The 23,985-nt window shown below is 40.1% G+C and overlaps 1 protein-coding gene across 1 annotated transcript in view; it reads left to right on the forward strand.

The window, feature by feature from the left end:
• The window catches only part of HEATR1 (HEAT repeat containing 1), a 57,190-nt gene that overhangs the window by 18,973 nt on the left and 14,232 nt on the right, over positions 1–23,985 (forward strand). Inside the window, exons 15-31 of the mRNA XM_062210685.1 lie at positions 1,094–1,305; positions 1,609–1,730; positions 2,291–2,482; positions 3,229–3,412; positions 3,563–3,699; positions 5,006–5,198; positions 7,692–7,861; positions 9,239–9,397; positions 12,026–12,268; positions 12,531–12,662; positions 16,882–16,985; positions 17,142–17,285; positions 18,204–18,322; positions 18,419–18,540; positions 20,669–20,797; positions 22,582–22,812; positions 23,533–23,659. Of these exons, the coding sequence (XP_062066669.1) occupies positions 1,094–1,305; positions 1,609–1,730; positions 2,291–2,482; positions 3,229–3,412; positions 3,563–3,699; positions 5,006–5,198; positions 7,692–7,861; positions 9,239–9,397; positions 12,026–12,268; positions 12,531–12,662; positions 16,882–16,985; positions 17,142–17,285; positions 18,204–18,322; positions 18,419–18,540; positions 20,669–20,797; positions 22,582–22,812; positions 23,533–23,659 (2,720 nt within the window). The remainder of the gene's footprint in view (positions 1–1,093; positions 1,306–1,608; positions 1,731–2,290; positions 2,483–3,228; positions 3,413–3,562; positions 3,700–5,005; positions 5,199–7,691; positions 7,862–9,238; positions 9,398–12,025; positions 12,269–12,530; positions 12,663–16,881; positions 16,986–17,141; positions 17,286–18,203; positions 18,323–18,418; positions 18,541–20,668; positions 20,798–22,581; positions 22,813–23,532; positions 23,660–23,985) is intronic.

Consider the following 23,985-nt stretch of genomic DNA (forward strand, 5'->3'; position numbering starts at 1 on the left):
TGGTAAGCCTGGGCTTCAGCAAAAGTCAGCTTGTGAAGAGCCCTGGCAGCTCTGCCAAGAGTTGGATCACTGGAAATGGACCTGCCCTGGAGTCGAAGGATGCCCAGGTCAGAGCCACAGATCTTATTGGCTCTAAGCTGAAAAGCCCTTCACTCAGCCCAGCTTCCAAGGTGACCACTGCAGCTGAGGGTATGGTCAAGTAGGGTCAGCAACATTGCAGGCAGAACTGTAAATTTCTTGTTAGAGATGCCACCTGCCTTTACCTGGCCAGCTCTCCTCCCAGGCCAGCCAAGTAATGAAAGTCAACAGAGTGCCTTCCCCTAGGAGGTTCACACCTCCCTTAGGATATACCCCATGTGAAGAGATAGATAGGTCTGGGCCTCTTAATTTACAAGAAGTATCTTTCTTAGTGGATGAGAGCATGTCTGTTGAATCTATTTCATGGGTAGCTCTCATGTAGGATGTGCTCAGTTAATTTTTAGTGCATGAGTGAATCTGATTTCTGGTAGAGTTGAGACATGGTGCAATATGTTTGTTTCATGTTAACATAGAGAGGTCTCAAAAAGTGGGGACGGATTTGAAGGGATGGTGGTTTAAAGTTAACATTCTAGGCCGGCGCCGCGGTTCAATAGGCTAATCCTCCGCCTGCAGCGCCGGCACACCGGGTTCTAGTCCCGGTCGGGGCGCCGGATTCTGTCATGGTCGCTCCTCTTCCTGTCCAGTTCTCTGCTGTGGCCCGGATTTGCAGTGGAGGATGGCCCAGGTCCTTGGGCCCTGCACCCGCATGGGAGACCAGGAGAAGCACCTGGCTCCTGGCTTTGGATCAGCACGGTGCGCCAGCTGCAGCAGCCATTGGGGGGTGAACCAACGAAAAAAAAAGGAAGACCTTTCTCTCTGTCTCTCTCTCTCATTGTCCACTCTGCTGTCAAAAAAAAAAAAGTTATCATCCTAAATAACTCCCTTATTGTCATGGATTTTAAGTGATGTCATGATTTCTCTGAATAGTATTTTTGTTGAGGATGCCAGGATATTCTCAGTTGAGCCAAAATGATAAATTTCTTGTCTCAGCCACCTGTGCTTACATTTCTTTCAGGTGCAAGATACTTGAGAAATCAGCAGACATACTAATTAAAGAAGAGGTATTGAGTGAGAATGATCGGTTGTCAAGTCAGGTGGTTGTGAATTTGCTGCCTTTTATGATCATCACCAATGATAATATGGAATCTGCTGAAATGAAGATTGCTATGTATTTATCAAAGTCGGGAATTTGCACTTTACACCCTTTATTAAAAGGCTGGAAAGAAGGTAGGAAATTGAGTTTTTTAGAAAGAGTAAATGGATAACACAGCACAATGAAAAACTGGCTATATTCATTTTTGAAATTATGTTTATTATATGCCTGTAAGAGTTTTAAAGATTTTTGCTAAGATAAAAAATATATAATGAAAAAGAAGCTGACTCACAAATTCAGAATTGTATAAAAGGAAAAGTGAAAAGCAAACCTTTGTAAAGAAATAGTCAAAGTTTGTCATGAATTCCTTACTTTCCGTGATTCTGTATGTGAGTATTGGTGACATGAGGGCTCTCTGTGTTCAATGTTTTTTACAGCTCTTGAAAATGTGATTAAAAGCACAAAGTCAGGAAGATTAGTTGGTATAGCAAATCAGAAGATGATTCAGCTGTTGGCTGACAATATAAAATCAGGAGATCTTTCTTCAGCATTAAGGATGGTAGGTGTGCTGGCTAAGCCCCCACCCCTCCTCTCCAATTTCCTTTTCATATTCTTACTAGTTTCTCAGCTTTTGCTTTACTAGTGTCTCTCTGTATTTTTGAATACTTTGTTTGCTTTAAATAAGTACAATGTTATGTAATAGATTCTGCAGAATATTCAAAGTCTCTTAATTTTATATCCTTTTTTCAATGTGATTCTGTATTAGACCATTAAAAATGTGTGCTTTTTTTTACCTTTCTTTCTCTGATTCTCTTAGAATAGTCTTTTGTTGGTGTTAAAAAGAAACTGATCTAGAAGAAGAGAAATTTACTTTTGCCTTGATAAATAGACCTTTGTATAAGTATTAATATGTGACTTAAATACATTAACCAGTTGTCAAGAGCACTATAATTTACTGAGGTAATTACTTAGAAATAAGTGCTTGCTACTTTTTGTAGGCTTTGTATTTGTCATCTCACTCTAATTGAAAAATAAATAACCTAAGGTAGGCCTGGGAGAGAAAAAGTTGTTTTATGAAAATCGAGAGCTGCTAGTAATGGAGTATGTTTCTTTTTCCAGGTGGAGGATTTAATAAATGTTGGTGAGAAGGAGGCCTTTAACCTGAAGCAGAAAGTGGCATTTCATGTGATTATGTCTGTCCTTGTCTCTTGCTGTTCATCTTTAAAAGGAACCCACTTCCCAATTGCCATAAAGGTCTTCAATTTGTTGCAAAAAAAAATAAAGAAGCTTCAGAGTGTCATTACTGCATTGGTAAGGAGTGCAAAGTTGAAAATTGAGTAAAGAAACAGCCTATCCTGTCCTGTTAATCACAGCAGAATTGGAAATCAGAGGCTCAGATGTTTTGTGTGTGGAAACCAGATGAATGACATGTGAAGCAGCCTTAGGGAGCAGCAGGGAATGAATTCGGGAGTCTGGTACTTTTTGTGGACAGTTTAATTGAATTACAGAAATTAAAGGTTGCAGTGTTTTATGTCTGATTGTTGATTTTCCCCTTTATTTTCTTTATCTAGTAATTTTCCACACAACATTTAACTGCCTCTAGTGGTGAAGAATTCAGTTTGTTTATTAGCACTTGATCAAAACGTTTCATTCTGTTGTTTGCTTAGAACAGAACTTTTCTGTTTTTTAAATTGTAATATTAGATTTGTATCTCTCTAACCTACTATAGTTTTGGTAGTATTACTAAGGGACATGTTCTCCTGTTTATATTTTTACCATATTTTTGAGATAACAAGATTATTTCTTTTAAAATCTTCTGTCTGTAGAAATATTTTTTACTTTCCCTCAGTTTCAGGGGGCTCTTCATTGCAGAGCTTGCCAAATGAATTACATCTTTTTCACATTTACATGTGCTTGAGATTTTGTAAGTTGTAGCCTTAGCCATTGTTGTCTGAACTCATGTCATCTAATCCCTCACTAAAGACATTGTTTTACAGTCCACTTGTTTGGAACTTCTTAAAGTCTGTACTAATGTTTTGTTTCCTTTAACCTTTCAGGAACTCCCTTCCGAGTGGCACTATGAACTGATGATAGACAGAGGGATACCAGAGGACCTATGGGCACATTACATAGAGCAGCTCCACAGTGGCCAGAGGGTTGCAGTGGAGGATTCAGTTTTACTTGTATTTTCCCTAAAAATTTTTATTTATGCACTGAAGGCTCCTAAATCTTTTCCTAAAGGTAAGATACACGGTGTGCATCTTTTAAATGTGATATTCTGCCAAATGAATTCTTGGCTCGGCAGTTTTCCTTTGTCTTGAGTGAAAAGTTTGTAGCTGTGTGTTCACATAAGTTTGTGTGTCGTTTCTCTTTCTCTCCATGTCTCTGTAGATGATACATGGTGGAACCCTGAACAGCTGGAAGAAGACAGCAGAGATTATCTGCACTTGCTTATTGGGCTTTTTGAGATGATCCTTGAGGGTTCTGATGCTTTACATTTCAGAGTTCTGATGAAACTTTTCATAAAGGTACTTGGCTGTTATGTTTCAGGAATAATCTTTCATTTGAGAAGATATTATAGATTACTTTAGTTACAACAGTTTATAGTGGGAATGAAAGTAGACTTAAACAGAGTATATGATGGCAAACACAGGCCCTAGGATGCAGTGCCATAATCATGACACTAATCACTAGGTTGATTGAAAAGCACTTAGGCCTGTTACTGTATTTAAGAATCATTAAGCACAGTCTGATTAATTAGTACTGTTTACAAATGACAAAGCTGATGGTCACAGAGGTTATTTAGCAAATGCATAGTCAAAGATTTCATCCCACACACCAGTGAGTTCCATGTTGCCAGTTCTTATTCTTGTCTGACTTGGTCTCTCTGCAGCGTCATTTGACATCACTCATCCCCTCTTGGAAGTATTTTTTTAATGAGGCTTCCTAGATGCTATTCCTGTCTTGATTTTCTATTTAATGTCCTTGTTTTTAGGTGTTTTCAACTGCCAAATTGGAATGAGCCTTCTAAATATCATGCTTCATTGATATCCTTCCCAGATGGTTAAAGTACCAAGTATAGAATAATTCCTTTTTCTTTTTTTAAAGATTTATTTATTTATTTGAAAGGCAGAGTTACAGAGAGGGAGAGAAGCAAGAGAAGTCTTCCATCTGCTTGCTCACTCCCCAAATGACTACAACAGCCAGGGCTGGGCCACACCAAACCTAGGAGCCTCAAGCACTTGGGCCGTCCTCCACTGATTTCCCAGGTGTACTAGCAGGGAGCTGGATTGGAAGTAGAGCACCCAAGGTTCCAGCCGGCATCCATATGGGATGCTAACACTGCAGGCTGTGGCTCAGCTTGCCACATCACAGCACCATCCCTTTTATTTATTTATTTGAAAGGCATAGATATATAGATAAAGGGAGAGGAAGGGATTTTGTATCTGCTGGTTCACTTCGCAAATGGCCACAACCTCTGGAACTGGGCCAGCCAGGAGCCAGGATCTTCTTTCTTCCAGTTCTCCAACATGGTTGGCAGAGGCCCAGTGACTTGGACCATCTTTCCCTGCTTTCCCAGGCGCATTAGCATGAATCTGGATTGGAAATGGAGCAACCAGAACTTCAACTAGTGCCCTTAGGGGATGCTAGAACTGCAGGTGGTGGCTTAACCTTCTCCACCAGTGCCAGCTCCTAGAATAATTTCAAGTGATTAGACAAAGCAAAAATATTTGCATTAAAATCATTGTGTTTCATAATTTTACTGTAGCATAAAGCAAATTTGGAGCCAACTTGTTTGAGTAAGAATTAAGCTTTACTTTTTTTTTTATTTAGGTACATCTTGATGATGTTTTTCAATTATTCAAGTTCTTTTCTGTGTTATGGACTTACGGTTCTAGCCTTTCAAATCCACTTAACTGCAGCTTGACAGCAATGCTGCACACTCAAGCTCTTTATGTGGGCTGTGCAGTGCTCTCGTCTCAGAGGACACAGTGTAAACACCAGCTGGCATCCATGTCTTCTCCAGGTATTGAAAGTAGCATTGTTTTGTCTCATAACTAACTGCTAATGCTCTCTTTACATGTGCTTTATATAGTTTGGAAAATTATAACTTTCTGTTTATTTTAATGGCTATATATGCTGTCTGTGGTTATAGCTTTTCACTTTCACTAAAGTTTAATAATAGAAATAGCAAGTGATTATACTTAAGTTCCTAATTCATTTTCTGAGCTCCAGCAGTACAAGGTTTTATATATATATTGAAGCCAAATGATTGTGATACAATTCAATAATCAAATAACTACTTACTATTTTTCTAAAAATCCCCCTGTATTTACTTATTTTCTCAGGCAAATGTCATTTTCATGTTCAATATTTCCAAAAGTAAGGTTTAGTTTTTAATAAAGTAGAGTTGCGTATTTTGCAGAAGATACAGAATTCATGAAATTGATGAATGTCATATTGGAAAGTAGATTCATATATAGGTATTGATGAATGAGGGTATCTCACCTAATTAGACCAGAATCAAACAGGCCATAGCAGAGAGCTGGATCAGAAGTGGAGAGCTGGATCAGGACTCGAACTGGCACCCATATGGGATGCTAGCACTGCAGGCAGCAGCTTTACTTGCTACACCACAGTGCCAGCCTCAAAGTTTTGATTTATGTTGGATGCCAGTCTTACTTGAACAGAGTAAGCTTAGTAGTTAGTACTTTGAATATAGATGTTTTTAGATGCCCTATTCTACTTTACAGGGAATGTTAGCAAATAGAGGTTTTTGGTTTAAGATTTATTTACTTTGAAAGAATTACAGAGAGAGAAGGAGAGACAGAAAGAGAACTCATCTGTTGGTTCACTCCCCAAATGACTGCAACGGCCAGGGTTGGGCCAGGCTGAGCCAGGAGCTTCATCTGGATCTTCCATATGAGTGGCAGGGGCCCAAATACTTGGATTGTCTTTCCCTGCTTTTCTCAAGACATTAGCAAGGAACTGGATCAGAAGTGGAGCAGCTGGGTCATGAACTGGCACCAATTGGAATGCCAGTGTCACAGGCAGCAGTTTTACTCACTATTCCACAACACTGGCCCCACTCCCGGATTCTTTGTCTAAAATAGCATACCACTGAAAATTGATAAAGCTTACAGACAAAAATGAAACTATAGGCCATGGTTGCTTGAATAGTATACAAAAATTCTCACCAAAATATTGGCAAATAAGATCTGGTATTACATTTATAAAAATAATCCTTTGTCCAGATAGAACGTGTGTCAAGAATATGACATTGGTTCAATAAAAGGAAACTCCGTGATGTAACTGACCATATCAGTGTTCTAGAATAAAACTCATAATTATTCCAAAGGTCTGAAAAAGCATCAGATAAAAATCAATAGTTACTACTAATTAAGTAACAGCAGAATAAGAGTAAAGTATACTTCAAATCAAAAGCTGGCATTTTCACTGCAGACATCAGAAAGCTTGCTACCAACCTCATTCTTTATACAAAAATTCCATGTCATCTAAAGATTGATCATTTAAAAACTTATTTCTGGTGTTAGAAGAAAATGTGGAGTACATCTGTGTCTCTAAATTTTTAAATAAAATTAATTTGGAAGGGCTGTTGTCATAGCAGTTAAGCATCCACGTATAAGCCTCTGCTTGCTGTGCTGGAATCCCATGTCAGAATGCCAGTTCAAGTCCTGGCTGCTGCTTCCTGCTAATGCCCCTAGAAAGGTGGCAGATGATGGGCTGAGGACTTGGACCCTGCCGCCCATGGGGCATACCACAATGGAAATCTGTGGCTTGGCTTCAGCCTGGCACTACTTTAGCTGTTGTAGTCATTTGAAGAGTGAACCAGCAATTGGAGGATACTCTCTCTGTCTCTCCCTCTCTCTGTTGCTTCTCCTTTCAATTAAATGAGTAAATAACTCTTTCAAAAATTCATTTAGGATGGGGAGGACTTTTCTGCACAACAGGAAAAAAAAAAGAAAATTTGACTGTAAAATTTCTACACCAAAATAATTTAAAATATCATTCAGGAACAGCATAGTTTCAAAATATCTGATACAAGTTAATTTCCTGCACACAATTATGTAAGGATGTATGTACTGGGATATTTTTTGCAATGTTGTTTTGATGCCAGGAGACTGGAAACTTTACCAGTTAAATATTAGTTTTAAACATGCGAAGAATACAGTGGAGTTTTTTTTTTTTAAGTAAAAGGGATGTTTTGATTTAGATATATACATACTTATATGGAAAACATTTCCAATGTGTATTGAGATGTGATAGCAGTTGGTACCCAACAGGTTTATACTATTGTGTATATTTTTAAAAGAATATAGTTGGGAGCATAGCATTTTTCCAGAATCGTAAACAAATAACTAAACAGTGGATAGTCTTCAGAGAGGAAGTTTGTATTGGAAGGGAAACTTTTGATTCTTGATCTTTGGTACTATTAAAATTTTTGTCCTTTACCATTTTAGAAACTACTACTTAACATTTTTTTTCCCTTTGGTTTTAGTGGTGATATCTCTACTTACTAATCTGGGAAGTCCCATAAAAGAAGTACGTAGGGCTGCTATTCAGTGTCTCCAGGCCTTCAGTGGAGTGGCGTCCCAGTTTCATCTTGTGATCGATCATTTGGTTCCTAAAGCAGAGGAGATCACCTCAGATGCCACCTATGTTGTTCAGGTAAACTCAGCAAAGAACATTACGTGTGTACATGCCCATTTGTCCAGGTCTCCATTCTTGACATACTACTTTATAGGGATTTTGATAGACTAAGTTATTGAATATAGAAACTGGTATGTTGATACCAGCTTATTTTTCTTCCCCCATTTCTTTTTTTTTTTTTTTTTTTTGGACAGAGTGGATAGTGAGAGAGAGACAGAAAGGTCTTCCTTTTTGCCATTGGTTCACCCTCCAATGGCTGCTGCGGCTGGCGCATCGCGCTGATCCGAAGCCAGGAGCCAGGTGCTTCTCCTGGTCTCCCATGCGGGTGCAGGGCCCAAGGACTTGGGCCATCCTCCACTGCACTCCCAGGCCACAGCAGAGAGCTGGCCTGGAAGAGGGGCAACCAGGACGGGACAGAATCTGGCTCACTGACCGGGACCAGAGCCCAGGGTGCCGGCACTGCAGGCGGAGGATTAGCCTATTGAGCCGCGGCGCCAGCCCTTATTTCTTTTTTTTTTTTTATTTGAATGTAGAGGGAGAGACAGAAAGATCTTCCATCCACTGGTTCACTCCCCAAATGGTCACAACGGCCAGAAATGGGCCGATCCAAAGCCAGGAGCCAGGAACCTCTTCCAGGTCTCCCATGCAGGTGGGACCATCTTCTACTGCTTTCCCAGGCCATAGCAGAGAGCCAGATTGAAAAAGGAGCAGCTGGGACACGAACTGGCATCCACATGGGATGTCAGCGCTGCAGGCAGAGACCCAGCCTACTATGCCACAGCACCAGCCCCTCCCCTATTTCTTAAAGATAACAAAACATTTTTTTCAAAATCATTTTATTTATTGATTAGCGAGAAGAGTGACAGAGAGAAAGGTCTTCCATCAGCTAGTTCACGCAGTGGCAGGAGCTGAGCCAGTCAGAAACCAGGAGCCAAGAATTTCTTCCAGGTCTCCCACACAGGTGCAGAGACCCAAACACTTGGACCATCTTCTACTGCTTTCCCAGTCAATAATAGAGAGCTGGATTGGAAGAGGAGCAGCCGGGACAGGAACTGGCTCTCATAGGGGGATGCCAGTGCTGCAGGCCTACTATGCCACCAATGCCAGACAAGACATATTTCAGTTCTGCTATCGTTATCCTTTAGTTGGACCAGTATTTGATTTTTCATAGTAAGCTGACTTTGGGATTTTGTTTGTTTTGCAAATGAAACAAAGTAACTTTAGTTAGCACACTGTGGACTGAACATTGCGGTATTGATAAGATTTCCTATTAAGGTTTTCAAGGGAAATGAAAAGTTCTAAGAACTGTCATCATTTGAGAAACAATCTTCCATCATTAGGAATTTAGACTTTGTAGTTCCCTAACCCTATTTGTTCAATGTTTTGGTATCCTAGGATTTAGCTACTTTATTTGAGGAATTACAAAAAGAAAAGAAACTAAAGTCTCAGCAGAAGTTGTCTGAAACTTTGAAAAACCTACTACATTGTGTATGTAGTTGCCCTTCTTACGTTGCAAAAGATTTGATGAAAGTACTTCAGGAAGTCAACAGTGAGGTAGGTATAATTTAAATGGATTGTACATTCCATGTGCTGTTCCTAAAGGATTACTGTAACTGCTTCTGTGGAGGGTGTTGCCAAAGGTTTATGTCTGCACTCAACAGTGATTATTTTCCTGTTAATTTGGGAGAGGAGGATTGAAGTGGAGAAAAATATATGGGATACAAAAGGCATGTATTGGTTCTTCCCATTTTAAAATTAAATATGTTATCCCTGCCTTATCAACTTGATTTTAAAATCTCATAGGGATATACTGCTGTTAAAGAACTGTGGTTTGTGTTGATTTTTTTGAGTAAAAATTTATTCAGGAGAATATATTAATATATACAAGTGTGAAAAGTCAATATTGTTTATTAAATATATTTGTACATTTTTCAGGGTGAGGGGAAAATCTATAACCTTCATATGTTCTCAAGGAAGCCTGTGATTAAAGAAAAAGAGGTTATGAGACCCTGTGTATTGTTTGTGTTTGGTAGGTGCTGATCAGCAGAGAAAAGTCCTTCATCCTCATGTTCCAAAAAATACATGTGTGTTTCACTAGTCTTGGCCTGGCTGCAAACTAAAATGAGTAAAATGGAGTGAAGACCATTTGATTGCTTTTCCTGGTGACAGCACACAGATCATACTTAGCAGCTCTGAGTTTCTCTGGTATAGTAGACTAGAGTGGACAGACTCTCTGTGCTTAGGACCTGATAGTAAATCTTGTCATCCCTCCATATCTGTGGGTTCTGCATCTCTAGATTCAGCCAATCACAGATCAGAAATATTTAGGGTGTGGGCAGCAGTGGAGAAATTGAACATAAGATTTTTCTCTCATTATTCCCTAAACAATATAGTCTAATAGCTATTTATATAGCACTTACATTGTATTAGATAAAAGAAGCATAGAGGTGATTCAAAGTATATTTAAGGGTATGTGTACGTTATGTTGCCAAAATTGTGGTCAAGTTTTTTTTGTTTTGTTTTGTTTTGTTTTTTTGTTTTTTTGTTTTTTTTGACAGAGTGGACAGTGAGAGAGAGAGAAACAGAGAGAAAGGTCTTCTTTTTGCTGTTGGTTCACCCTCCAATGGCCGCCGCGGCTGGCGCATCACGCTAATCTGAAGCCAGGAGCCAGGTGCTTCTCCTGGTCTCCCATGCGGGTGCAGGGCCCAAGGACTTGGGCCATCCTCCACTGCACTCCCTGGCCACAGCAGAGAGCTGGCCTGGAAGAGGGGCAGCCGGGACAGAATCCGGCGCCCTGACTGGGACTAGAACCCAGTGTGCCAGTGCTGCCGGCGGAGGATTAGCCTATTGAGCCGCAGCGCCGGCCTCTGTGGTCATTTTATATAGGGACTTGAGCATCTGCGGATTTTTATATCCTCAGAGTGGGTTCTAGAAACAGTCCCCTGACTACCTTTTTTTTTTTAAGATTTACTAATGTACTTGATAGGTAGAGTGACACACAGAGTTCTCCATCTGGTGGTTCATTACCTGAAATGGCCATAATGGCTGGGGCTGGACTAGACTGAAGCCAGGAGCCTGAAACTTCATGTGGGTCTCCCAGGCGTATGGGGCGCAAGTAATTGGACCATCTTCTGCTGCTTTCCCATGCACATTAGCAGGCAATTCATGCATACTCCAATATGAGATGCTGGCATGACAAGCAACAACTTAACATGCAGTGCCATAACACTGCTCTGCCACCTCCACCCCACAACTGTATTTTAAACTCTCTGGCCACTACAATCTGTGTTACGACTACGTATCTCTCTCGGTGTGTCGGAAAAGCAACCACAAACCAGTTTGTAACCAATGGTCATGTTTCAGTTAACAAAACATCACCAAAAAAGTGATGCAGAGGGTCTGGGACTGTGGTGCAGTGAGTTAAAGCCCCAGCCTGCAGTGCCAGCATCCCATATGGGCGCTCGTTTGAGTCCTGGCTGCTGCTCTTCCTATCCAGCTCTCTGCTATAGCCTGGGAAAGCAGTAGAAGATGGCCCAACTCCTTGGGCCCCTGCACTCATGTGGGAGACCTGGCTCCTGGCTTCGGATCAGCTCAGCTCTGGCCGTTGGCAGTCATTTGGGGAGTGAACCAGCAGAATGGAAGACCTCTCTCTCTTGCTTTCTCTCTGGCTCTCTCTCTCTCTCTCTCTCTGTAACTGTCTTTCAAATAAATAAAATAAAAAAAAAATTTAAAAAAAAAGTGATCCAGAGAATTTGACCTGCAAGCCATAATTTGCTTGCCCTTGGTTTAGTTGCTAAAGACTTTATGTATAACTTGAATTAATATTACTTTTAATTATACTAAGTTAAAACATTGAGGGAAGTACACAGTTCTTAAGAGAATATTACAAATTTTTTTTGTGCTCTAAAATTTTAGTTTGCATTTTATGTTCTCAAATGGGCTTAAGGAACACTCACAGATGATTTCTCTGCTCATCTCAGAAGGATTTAAAGCTTTTGAACAGTATAGGTGACCAGGACTTAATGCCTTAATGAGGACTCTCGGCTGAGAGCTCATGATTGGATTTTTTTTTCTCCAGGCTGAGTTCCCAGTCCTGCAGCAGGTATATTTGGATGTCATTCAGAACAAGCCAAAACATATTGGTATAGGTAACTGTTTATTGATAAGTTTTCTGATCTTTAGATGGTGCTTTCTCAACTTTTGCCAATGGTTGAACAACTACTGGAAAAGATTCAAAAAGAACCCACATCTGTCCTGAAAGATGAGCTCATTATTTTGCATCTTGCTCTGGGAAAATATAATGAAGATTCAGCTCTCCTTTTACATAAAGACCCAAAGAGTCTAGATATATTTATAAAAGCTGTGCATACAACAAAAGAACTTTACACAGGAATGCCAACTGTTCAGATCATAGCCCTTGAAAAGGTTAGTGAATAGGCATATTAAAGCTTGTAAAATTCTGTAATTTTTATTTGGAGTAGAGAAAGCTACTGGTAGTAGACTGGACATGTTACAAAGGAATGTGGTGTACTTAACCCACTGAATGTTGTACATGGTTCCATGAGAAGAATTACATTTTAACTGACAAAATGAGAAAAGATTTTGTATTGTGTAAATGATTTACAATAACTTGTTGGAGTACAGATTCGTTCATTGAACTCAGTTGCCTTTTTTCTACCTTTTCTAGATTACAAAACCATTTTTTGCCACTATATCAGATGAGAAAGTTCAGCAGAAACTTTTGCAGATGTTGTTTGATTTACTGGTGAACTGTAAAAATTCACATTGTGCTCAGACTGTTAGCAGTGTTTTTAAAGGGGTAAGTTACATACAACTGAAATGTGTGTGTTACTATGTTTAAGTATTCTTCTGCATTTTGCAGTGCCTCTAAGAGGTCCAGTGTATAACAAGAATCACGGAAAAGTCATAGCAAATAACAAAATCAAAATTATTTGTCTTCAGTATTTTTATTGCATGAAATATTTCTAGTTTTTATCAGGTAGGGTGTGTTGCATTTGTGTGTGTATTTGGATCTTAGATTAAATGAAATCTACCTGTCATGTAAAGAATAGGAATGAATGACTTGATGTTGAGCTGGGTGACAGATTATCCTACCTAATTTAAACATTTGCTTAATAGCATATATTGTGGAATTAAGAATCTACTCATTGGTTTTATGTGTATAGGGTGCCTTAAAATGTTTGTAGGGGATGCATGTTTGGCCTGGTAGTTAAGACAGTTTGAATATTTGTGTCCCACATCAGAGTGCCTGGGTTCCACTCCCAGCTGTAGCTCCTGATTCTAGCTTCTGCTAATACAATCCCTGGGAGGCTTCACTGGTGGCTCAAGTGATTGAGTTCCTGACTTCCGGCTTGGGCCTGCTAATTGTTACTGGCATTTCTTTTCTCTCTCTGCCTCTCAAATAAAATTTTTAATTATGAAAAAAATGGACTTAAAAGATGTTTATTTTGGTACAAAATATTTTAAAATCCACACATAGCTTTTTTATAATGTGCATTTTTCTATGAATTTTCTGTAGATCCCACATATGCATGGATTATAAAAATTTTTGCACCAAAAAACTTACCTTTTAACTTCATTTTCCTCAGACTTCTTGAAATGTTCTTGTATGTTGAAAACTAACTATGTCAGAATCTGCCTGGATATTCTGGCTTTTGTTTTGTTGTGATTTTAGGAAGACACATTCACAAAACTGTGGAATAATATTTTGAAGTCCTAGTGTACAGTTTCTGTGGTTCTCAGAATCTTGATTTTTTTTTTTAATTTATTTTATTTATTTGAAAGACAGTTACAGAGAGAGAGAGAGAGAGAGAGCCAGAGAGAAAGCAAGAGAGAGAGGTCTTCCATTCTGCTGGTTCACTCCCCAAATGACTGCCAACGGCCAGAGCTAAGCTGATCCGAAGCCAGGAGCCAGGATCTTCTTCCAGGTCTCCCACATGAGTGCAGGGGCCCAAGGAGTTGGGCCATCTTCTACTGCTTTCCCAGGCTATAGCAGAGAGCTGGATAGGAAGAGAAGCAGCTGGAAATTGAACCAGCACCCATTACTGGGTGCCAGCGCTGCAGGCTGGGACTTTAACCCACTGCGCCACAGCACCAGCCACAGAATCTTGATATATTTACTTAACACTTTTTCCTGTTTCTTTGAGTATTTTAGATTAAATCTAGAAACTTCTTGCACTTCTTATCCTTATGTACTTCAGTATGCATCTTTTAAAAAATGAACATTTTTGGGGCCAGCATTGTAGCGTAACTGGTTAGACTGCCCCCTGCAATGCTGCATCCCATATGGGCACAGGTTCGAGTCCTGGCTGCTCTACTTCTGGTTCAGTACCCTGCTAATGTGCCTGGGAAAGCAGCAGAAGATGGCTTAAATGTTTGGTCCCCTGTATCCACATAGGAGACCTGGATGAAGCTCCTGGGTCTTGGTTTTGGCCTGGCCCAGCCCTGATCGTTGCAGCCAATTGGGGAGTGAGCCAACAGAAGGAAGATCGATCAATCTCTCTCTCTCTTTCTCCACCCCTCTGACTCTGCCTTTCAAATAAAAAATAAATCTTAAAAAAAAAAAATGAACATTTTCTAATATGATATCAATGTCATCACACCTGAAAAAAATTATCAGTTCTTTGGTTTCCTGTAATATCCAGTCCATAGTTACATTCCCATGATTGTCTAAAACGATCTTTTCACAGTTGTTTTCTTTGACTCAGAATCCAGTCTTTCCATTAGTTGTGATGTCAGAATCTTTCCCAAGAATCTCTGGGGCATGCAGCAGAGTGTGGCTTCTGTTATGTATGCATTTTATTCCTTGTTGATTAGGATATATCTGATTTACAACTTGGAAACTGTGGATTATTCTATATTACTTACTAGTTTGCCACTCTGAGGGAAAAATGTGGAATTGAGTGACACTCTGGAGAAGTGGTATCTTATAACAAAGGGCAAACACAGGGCTATAACTTGAGATTGGGGACAAACCATGCAGATGGAAGAGCATGGTAGGATGAGAGCGTAGTTAAAATGCAAATCTGAAGTTGGATTCACATGGGTTAGTGTTCCCTTGCTTTTGGTTTACATTTTCTCCTCATTCAGATTTTATAAGCAGTCTGTAATGAGGTAGTAGCATCAAATGACATAGCATCAAATGACAAGAGGGTAGGGCAGATATCCCAGAAGTCATTCTTTCTCCTTAGCTGAGTAAATCCTTCATATGGAAAACTGTTTGATTTTATTCGTAGTAGTTTTTAAAACTGTCGATTATATTGAGTTCTGCCCACATGAGAGATCTGGATTGGGTTCCTTAGCTCCCAGCTTTGGCCCCAGGCTAGCTCTGGCTATTGCAAGAATTTGAGAGTGGACCTGCAGATGGGGGTATATGTTCTCAAGTTTTCTCTTTCTTTGAAATAAATAAATTTTTTAAAAGATTTAGTTTGAGGGGGCCAGTGTTGTGGCACAGAAGGTTTAGATGCTACCTGATCAATGCCAGCATCCCATATGGGTGCCAGTTTGTGTCCCAGCTGCTCCCCTTCCAGTCCAGCTTCCTGCTAATGGCCTGAGAACAGCATCAGAAAACAGCCAAAATGTTTGGGCCCCTGCTACCCATGTGGGAGACCCAAAAGAAATTCCTGGCTCCTGGCTTCAGCCTGGCTCAGCCCAGCTCAGCCCAGCTCAGCCCAGCTCAGCCCTGGCTGTTGCAATCATTTGGGGAGTGTACCAGAGGATGGAAGATCTCTCTCTCTATCTCTCTGTCTCTCCCTGTCTCTGTAACTCTGCCTTTCAAATAAATAAATCTTTTAAAAAAAATTCAAAAGGGATTATCTTAAACCATTTTATAGGATTATTAAAAGGAAAGCATTAATTCAAATTCCTCTATTGAGGCTTGCATATGGTGTAGTGTGTTAAGCCATGGCCTATGATGCCATCATCCAAAATGGGTGCTGATTCATGTCCTGGCTGCTCCACTTTCTATCCAGCTCCCTGCTGATGGCCTGGGAAAGCAGTAGAATATGATCCAAGTACTTTGGTCTCTGCCACCTTTATCAGAGACCCAAGCAAAGCTCCTGGCTTTGGCCTGGCCCAGCTCTAGCCATTGTGGCCGTCTTGGGAGTGAACAAGCAGATGGAAGATCTCTGTCTCTCCCTCTTTCTCTAACTCTTTCAAATAAATAAATAAATCTTTAAAAAAACAATTCTTCCATCTTCTGTCTAGTGGACAGCCTGCCAGAGAACACGTAAGATTGCTAGACATGCCATATCAGCTAGAGGTAAAATTGACCTTGCAACTGTTAGTTTTCATTGTAGAAGAGTATTTTTACAAAGTGTACTTTTACATGAAATATTTTCTTGTACTTGTGACAATAAATATATATTGTATGATAAGTGCTGATATAGGTTGTCTTCCAATTACATTAAGCAAAACAAGTCAAGATCCTGAGTAATTTCTGTAACTTGCCCGTTTGTTTTATTTTAAATCTTTAATACAATAATAGATTATTTATTTTTTTGACAGGCAGAGTGGATAGTGAGAGAGAAAGACAAAGAGAAAGGTCTTCCTTTTTGCCGTTGGTTCACCCTCCAATGGCCGCTGCGGCCAGTGCGCTGTGCTGATCCGAAGCCAGGAGCCAGGTGCTTCTCCTGTCTCCCATGTGGGTGCAGGGCCCAAGCACTTGGGCCATCCTCCGCTGCCTTCCTGGGCCATAGCAGAGAGCTGGCCTGGAAGAGGGGCAACCAGGATAGAATCCGGTGCCCCAACTGCGACTAGAACCTGGTGTGCCGGCACCACAAGGCGGAGGATTAGCCTGTTAAGCCACGGCGCTGGCCTTAAATCTTTAATACAGCCATTGATATATTGAAAATTTCCAAAAGGGCACATAAGGAATTATCAGTGATATTTGTCTTTGGACATTGAGCTAGGATCAAGAGTGATATGGAGATGACCCTTTTCACTGTATCTCTTTTAATCACTGTTTATTGTTCAGTTTTATCCTAGTGAAGTATATCTTTAACCCTTCTTCCTTCTAGATTTCCATTAATGCGGAACAAGTCAGAATAGAACTGGAGCCACCAGATAAAGCTAAACCTTTGGGCACAGTTCAACAAACAAGAAGACAAAAAATGCAACAGAAGTAAGAGCTTTGAATGCATTTTGAACATACTGTTGTTACCCAAGCTGAAATAATTGTGAAATTTTGATGTCAGTTTAGCATAATTGAATATAATAGTTTTTACCTAGCAATTACACTGCTTTATTTTTCCAACTTTTTGTCTTCTGTGTTTCTCAGAAAATCACAAGATTTAGAATCTGTTCAAGAAGTTGAAGGTTCTTACTGGCAAAGAGTAACCCTCATCTTAGAGTTACTACAACACAAGAAGAAGCTCAAAAGTCCTCAGATATTGGTACCAACTCTCTTTAACTTGCTGTCAAGGTAATGACACATGGGATTCTAATTCTTGCCTATTTCATTTATTTAACATTCTCCTTTTGACATAATCCCTTCTGTCCAGTAGTCTGTAAAATAAAGCAAGTTACTGTTTTATTGCTACTTAAAGGTGAAAGAATCATTGTAGGTGCACATTGCCAGTGCCCCAGACTGACCTTTTTCTATGGCATGCAATTAGTGACTAGTCACCTTCCAGCCAGTGTTTCTTCTTAACTTTCCATGCCATGTCCAGGACTGTTACTTGTATGTAAAGATATTGTATGTGATAGAATATGTCATTGAGTTGTGAGGTATACTTTCATGTGAAAAACAAAGTAACTCAGGATTATCCTGTAATATTCCAAATAGATTAATGACAAGTGCAGGAGTTTGTGGCAATAATTTAACATAAGTACCTGTCTATATGAGAAAAAAATTAGCATTAAAAATCTTACATTGTGGGCTGGCGCCGTGGCTCAATAGGCTAATCCTCCGCCTTGGATTCTAGTCCCGGTCGGGGCGCCGGATTCTGTCCCGGTTGCCCCTCTTCCAGGCCAGCTCTCTGCTGTGGCCTGGGAGTGCAGTGCAGGATGGCCCAAGTGCTTGGGCCCTGCACCCCATGGGAGACCAGGAGAAGTACCTGGCTCCTGGCTTCGGATCAGCGCGGTGCGCCGGCCATTGGAGGGTGAACCAACGGCAAAGGAAGACCTTTCTCTCTGTGTCTCTCTCTCTCTCACTGTCCACTCTGCCTGTCAAAAAGAAAGAAAATTAAAAAAAAAAGAAATCTTACATTGTGTTTATAGACTTTATGTTTAATGGTGTTTTTTTAGTTCCTTATTTAATATGAGTTCTGGGCAATGGTCGTTAATATGACAATCCATTGTATAACTGTTAACCTTTCCTTTCCTTTCGAATATCCTAAAGGTGTTTAGAACCTTTGCCACTGGAGCAGGGAAATATGGAATACACCAAACAATTAATTCTTAGTTGTCTGCTCAACATCTGCCAAAAGCTTTCTCCAGATGGTGGCAAAATACCTAAAGGTATGTACATCCCGGAAGGAGGGGTGGGAAAACTACCTATTTGGAGAGTGAACATACCTGTGACTTGGATTTTTTAAAACTTTCTCCCCACTGTAGATGTTGTAGATGAGGAGAAGTTCAACGTGGAACTAATAGTTCAGTGCATCCGCCTTTCAGAGATGCCTCAAACCCATCACCATGCCCTTTTACTTTTGGGTACCATTGCTGGAATTTTTCCGGTAAGTGTTAATATTCCAGTGTTTTCCTTCCTTGGAAATGCACTGGGTCTTACTGATTTAAATTAATTAGGCTTTGAGGTTTTTCCAGTGCTGTTGGGACTCTCAGCCCTGCCTCTTAATCGCTGAAGTGGGTGAGCCACTTGATCTTGCCAAACTTTCTCTCTCTTTTTTTTTCTAAAATGCAAATAGTGGTAGTCTTCATAAGATGGCTGATCACGTTGTTAAATAAAATACATCAACTCAAGACTTTTTGAAAAGACTGCAAGGATGTCGGAGGCCACCCGAGAAACCACACGGAGACACGCAGCACTCAGTCAATTCATCACCACGTTTATTGCCTCATCGCGTTCCAAGCCAAAGTAGGGGGCCCGGCGATGAGGGACTGGAGGCAGTCTCCCTAAGGAAACCCTTCAGTCTCCAGCCACGAGCACCAAGAAACACAAGGATATATACCCCAGGCCCCATACAGATAACATTCATTGTGTACAATCATGCATAGCACAGGAACGAAACAAGTTTACAAGGTAGCAAAGATCAGGGTACAAGCTCTGCTGATAGAGCAAAGAACATTATACACCTTCATCAGAAGTCACATCCTGCCTGTAGGAATATGGGACGAAAAGTCTTGGAAACAGGATTAGATAAGGGACAGCCTCAGCCTGCTGCATCTCATGTCGGGCCAGGGCCACTGGCCCCGACACAAGGATTTTCATAGTAGAGATTTAGGTGAGAGGTCTTAATCTAGCATTTTCCATGAAGTTTAGGGGGTTTTAATTTGTTGAAAATATGTGCAAGATTTATGTGTGTGGTGTTTTTCCTTGGAAGAAAATTTGTAGCTCTCAAAGGGAGTGATAATTCAGAAATAACTAAAAATCATTGGTTTTTTCTTTGTTTTTATTTAAAGTTTATGTTATAAAATTCACATATTTACCATGAACAACCAGTGGTTTTAGTAGTTCACAAAATTGTGATACCATCACCAACTTTCTACATTCAGAACATTTTAAAAATCAGCTTTCAAAATAAATTGCACACTCATTAGCAGTTACAGACACCCTCGTCACCACACCCTGACACTGCCAACCAGTAATTACTTTTGACTCTGTGAATTTGCCTTTTCTGGACATTTCATATAAGTGGAGTCATTCTATATGTGGCCTTTTGTTTCTACCTTCTTTCAACTTAGTACAGTATTTTTGAGATGCATCTATGTTAAAGCTTGAATAAGCATTCCTTTCCATGTGTGCAAATAACACATTGTGTTTATCTGTCCATCAGTTGATGTACATTGAGATGTTTCTATACTTTTTAGCTATCATAAATTTAATTGCTGTGAGCATTCATAAACAGGGTTTTATGTAGACAGGTTTTTAGTTCTTTGGGGGAATATACCAACGAGCAGAATTGCTGGGTCATATGGTAACTCTGTTCAGCTTTCTCAGGAACTGCCAGACTGTGTTCCTAAATGTACCGTTTTTATCCCTACCACCATTGTATGAGGATTCCAGTTTCTCCACATTCTTGTCAGTACTTAATATCATCTTATTTTTTTAACGTAGTCATCCTAGGAGGCATGAAGTGGTATCTTGTGTTGTTTTTTTTTTTTTTTTTTTTAAATTTATTTGAGAGGTAAAGTTGCAGAGAGAGGGAGAGACAGAGAGAAAGGTCTTAGATCCACTGGTTCACTCCCCAAATGGCCACAATGGCTAGAGCTGAGCCCATCTGAAGCTGGGAGCCAGGAGCTTCTTCTGGGTCTCCCACGTGGGTGCAGGGGCTATCCTCCACTGCTTTCCCAGGCCATAGAGAGAACTGGATCAGAAGAGGAGCAGCCAAGACATGAACTGGGGCCCATATGGGATGTGAGCACCACAAGTAGAGGCTCAGTCTACTGCACCACAGCACTGGCCCCTATGTTGTGGTTTTGATTTTGTAATTCTCTAACGAGTAAAGCTTTTCATATACGTTTTTCGTGTGCTTTGACAATTTGTGTATTTTCTTTGGAGAAATGTCTTCAAAGCCTTTGCCCATTTAAAAATCAGGTTGTTTCTGTTTTATTAGTGAGTACAGTGATTCATTGATGTTTGATGTGATTGAAATAGAATATGTTGATGGTTGTGTTTCCTTTCAGGATAAAGTTCTCCACAATATCATGTCTATTTTTACATTTATGGGAGCCAATGTCATGCGCCTAGATGATACTTACAGTTTTCAAGTTATTAGCAAGACAGTGAAAATGGTTATTCCAGCACTTATTCAAGTAAGCTGTTTTTATACTATCATTAATATTTTCTTTTTCATCTTTAACATTTTGCATATAGATAACATTAAAACATTTTTGAAATATTAGATTGCTTATGCCTTTTGAATTTTAAATAGTGAAACCAACAGGCAGTCTTGGAAGTAATCTCTTTTCCAAGGATATGAAATGCATATTGTAGCTGGTTCTGCTGCACGGTGAAGATGTAACTAAAGTGACTTAACATCATTCTGACAGCAAAGTTACACCTGCCTGCTTCAGGACATTGCATCAGTTTGCTAATGTCCTCATTGGTGATGAAGATGGGAACTTTTAGAGGTTCAGTGGCAAATTTGTTAGCATATAGTTCAACGTTTGCCAAGAATTCTCCATGAGCTAAGTACTCAGGGGGAAGTAGATGTTAAAAATCTTACCGTACAGCAGAGTCCTGCAGAAAAGTCCACTAATTGCCAGTAAGAAATGAACAATTGGAAAGTGAAAAGTAGTCTTAGCAGTGAAAGAACTTGGTTGTTACTAGAGTTCTCTGTGTACTCCTTGTTAATATCTTTCCTCATGCTGCTGGCCGTGCCAAGGATGACCACGTTCAGTACCCTTATTTCCTGTGTCCAACACCTTGATGAGTAGAGGGCATACACCTGAAAAGAAAACTAACTTTATGGAAAACAGATGATTAACTCAGGTTGAAGTAAAGAGGATTGGTTTATTCTTTCAAGTGTTATTTATTTATTCATTCCTTAAGTCACTCATTCAACAGCTCTCTCTCTCTCTCTCTCTCTCTCTCTCTCTCTCTCTATATATATATATATATATATATATATACTTTTTTTGAGATTTTATTTATTTATTTAAGAAGTAGAGTTACAGACAGAGAGAAAGGTCTTCCATCTGCTGGTTCACTTCCCAAATGGCTGCAACAGTTAGAACCAAGCCTATCCAAAGCCAGGAGCTTCTTCTGGGTCTCCCACATGGGTGCAGGGACCCAAACATTTGGACCATCTTCTTTTTTTAAAAAGGTTTATTTTATTTATTTTAAAGACAGAGTTACAGAGAGAGGTAGAGATAGAGAGAGGGGTCTTCCATCTGCTGGTTCAATCCCCAGATGGCCGCAACAGCCAGAGCTGCACCAATCAGGAGCCAGGAGCTTCTTCTGGGTCTCCTACACGGTTGCAGGGGCCCAAGGACCTGGGCCAGCTTCCACTGCTATTTGGGCCATCTTCTACTGCTTTCCCAGGCAATAGCAAGAGAGCTGGATCAGAAGAGAAGTAGTAAGGACCTGAACCAGTGTCCATATGAGATGCCGGTGCCACAGCCGGAGGATTAACAATCTATTGTGCCACAGTGCCAGCCCCCCAAAAACTGTATTTTGGTCACCAATGTCAGACTAAAATGGTTTGAATTTTATTCTGAAAGCAGTGGAGAGTTATTGAAATCTGTCCTCTGCTTACCTGGATATACCCGTTTTTGTCAAAGTATAACAGAAATCCCGCATACTTTGTGCAGTTTTCCCAGGTCACATCGGGCATTTGCTGCTTCCTGCTGTTATCTTTTCCCATGTGCATCTTGATTTATACAATTGATAAATCTCTTGGGGTCACATCTTACATTTTGTATTTCTCTGAGAGTAAAATAGTATGTGGGATATGATAGATACTTACTGAATACTTATGGATAGAACTTTGTCAATATTTAGATAATGTTCTAGTGGCACATCTGAAGACCTTATCCACTTAAAGCTTATTGTGTGTAGGATTATTTACCTTCTCATTGTCCCTGCCTTTCTGCAGTCTGATAATGGAGACTCTATGGAAGTTACAAGAAATGTGAAAGAAATTGTGGTCAAAATCATTAGTGTATTTGTGGATGCACTGCCCCATGTTCCAGAGCACCGGCGCCTGCCCATCCTTGTTCAGCTTGTTGATACACTAGGTGCAGAAAAATTCCTCTGGGTTCTTCTCATCTTGCTCTTTGAGCAGTACGTCACCAAAACAGTGCTGGTGGCTGCCTATGGAGAAAAGGTCAGAATATAGGATGGGGTGGTAATAAGGAAATTGGTGATGTGCCACACAGATTCTGTGATGTTGTCCAGTTTAAACATAGGACTGGAGTGCTTAATGTGATTATTGAACAATGCTTGTTGATAACCTTTTGTAAAAAGAATTTTGGCATCCTTTAAAATTGCTTTCAGAGCCTGCAGCTCTCACAGTCTCCTCTGTAACAGTTAAGCATCTTCTGAGGGCAGTTTGACTTCTGAAAACAAGCCTGGTGCCATGCTGCTGGTTCTGTTTAAACACAGCAGTAGGGTTTAAATAATGGAAGTGATCTCTTGACAATGATTTTGGAGGCATTTTGTGGGGAAAGGAAGGAGCTTCCGCATCCCTGGAATCTCTAAGAAAGACCCAGCTAATTGCCTGGAAAAGCCTGATTTGGACAGATAAGGGCAGGACTGAAAGCTTTTAAATGACTTCTTGGATATGGGATCTGGGAGTAGATCTAGACCTATTCTGAGTAAGGGTATATGCAGTTCTGCTAGAAATCTTACTGTAAGTTGTCCTAGCGTTATACCTCCACACTTCTTACTAATGAGCTTTTTTATAGAAGGAGCACACTAGCTTTCTTCTGTAGTGACCACTGGGCAAAAATACGCATGCTAAGGAGTATTTTTTAATCATAAATTCATGTTTATTTATTGCCATTTGGTAGGTACAGTTTTGTTACCTTTTTTCTTCTCTCTATAGGATGCTATTTTAGAAGCAGACACTGAATTCTGGATTTCAGTCTGTTGTGAATTTAGTGTCCAGCATCAGATACAAAGCTTGATGAATATCCTTGAGTATTTGACAGAGCTGCCGGAGGAGAAAGAGGGTAAGCCTAAGTCAGGTGTGATGTATTGTTCATTGGAGAGCTAAAGAGAAGCAGAGGAGGATGCAGGCCATCCTTAGAATCCATTTTTGATTTGAGCCTATGATTGTGTACTCTCTCGCATAGTTAGTAGGAATTCTTGTTGTTTGTCACATGTTGTCTTTTTTTACTTGTGTTCCATGTGCTGTCTTAGCTGGAGAATTTGTTATACTGTCCAGGATAAATTATGTTCAAATGACAGTTAGTTAGCAAGAACTCCCATTAAAAAATTTTTGTGAAGACATGTCCAAGACAAAAAGACAGAAAAGTCCATTAATTGCAACAGCAAT

The sequence above is a fragment of the Lepus europaeus genome, chromosome 14, assembly GCF_033115175.1.
Source record: "Lepus europaeus isolate LE1 chromosome 14, mLepTim1.pri, whole genome shotgun sequence".
Taxonomy (NCBI): domain Eukaryota; kingdom Metazoa; phylum Chordata; class Mammalia; order Lagomorpha; family Leporidae; genus Lepus; species Lepus europaeus.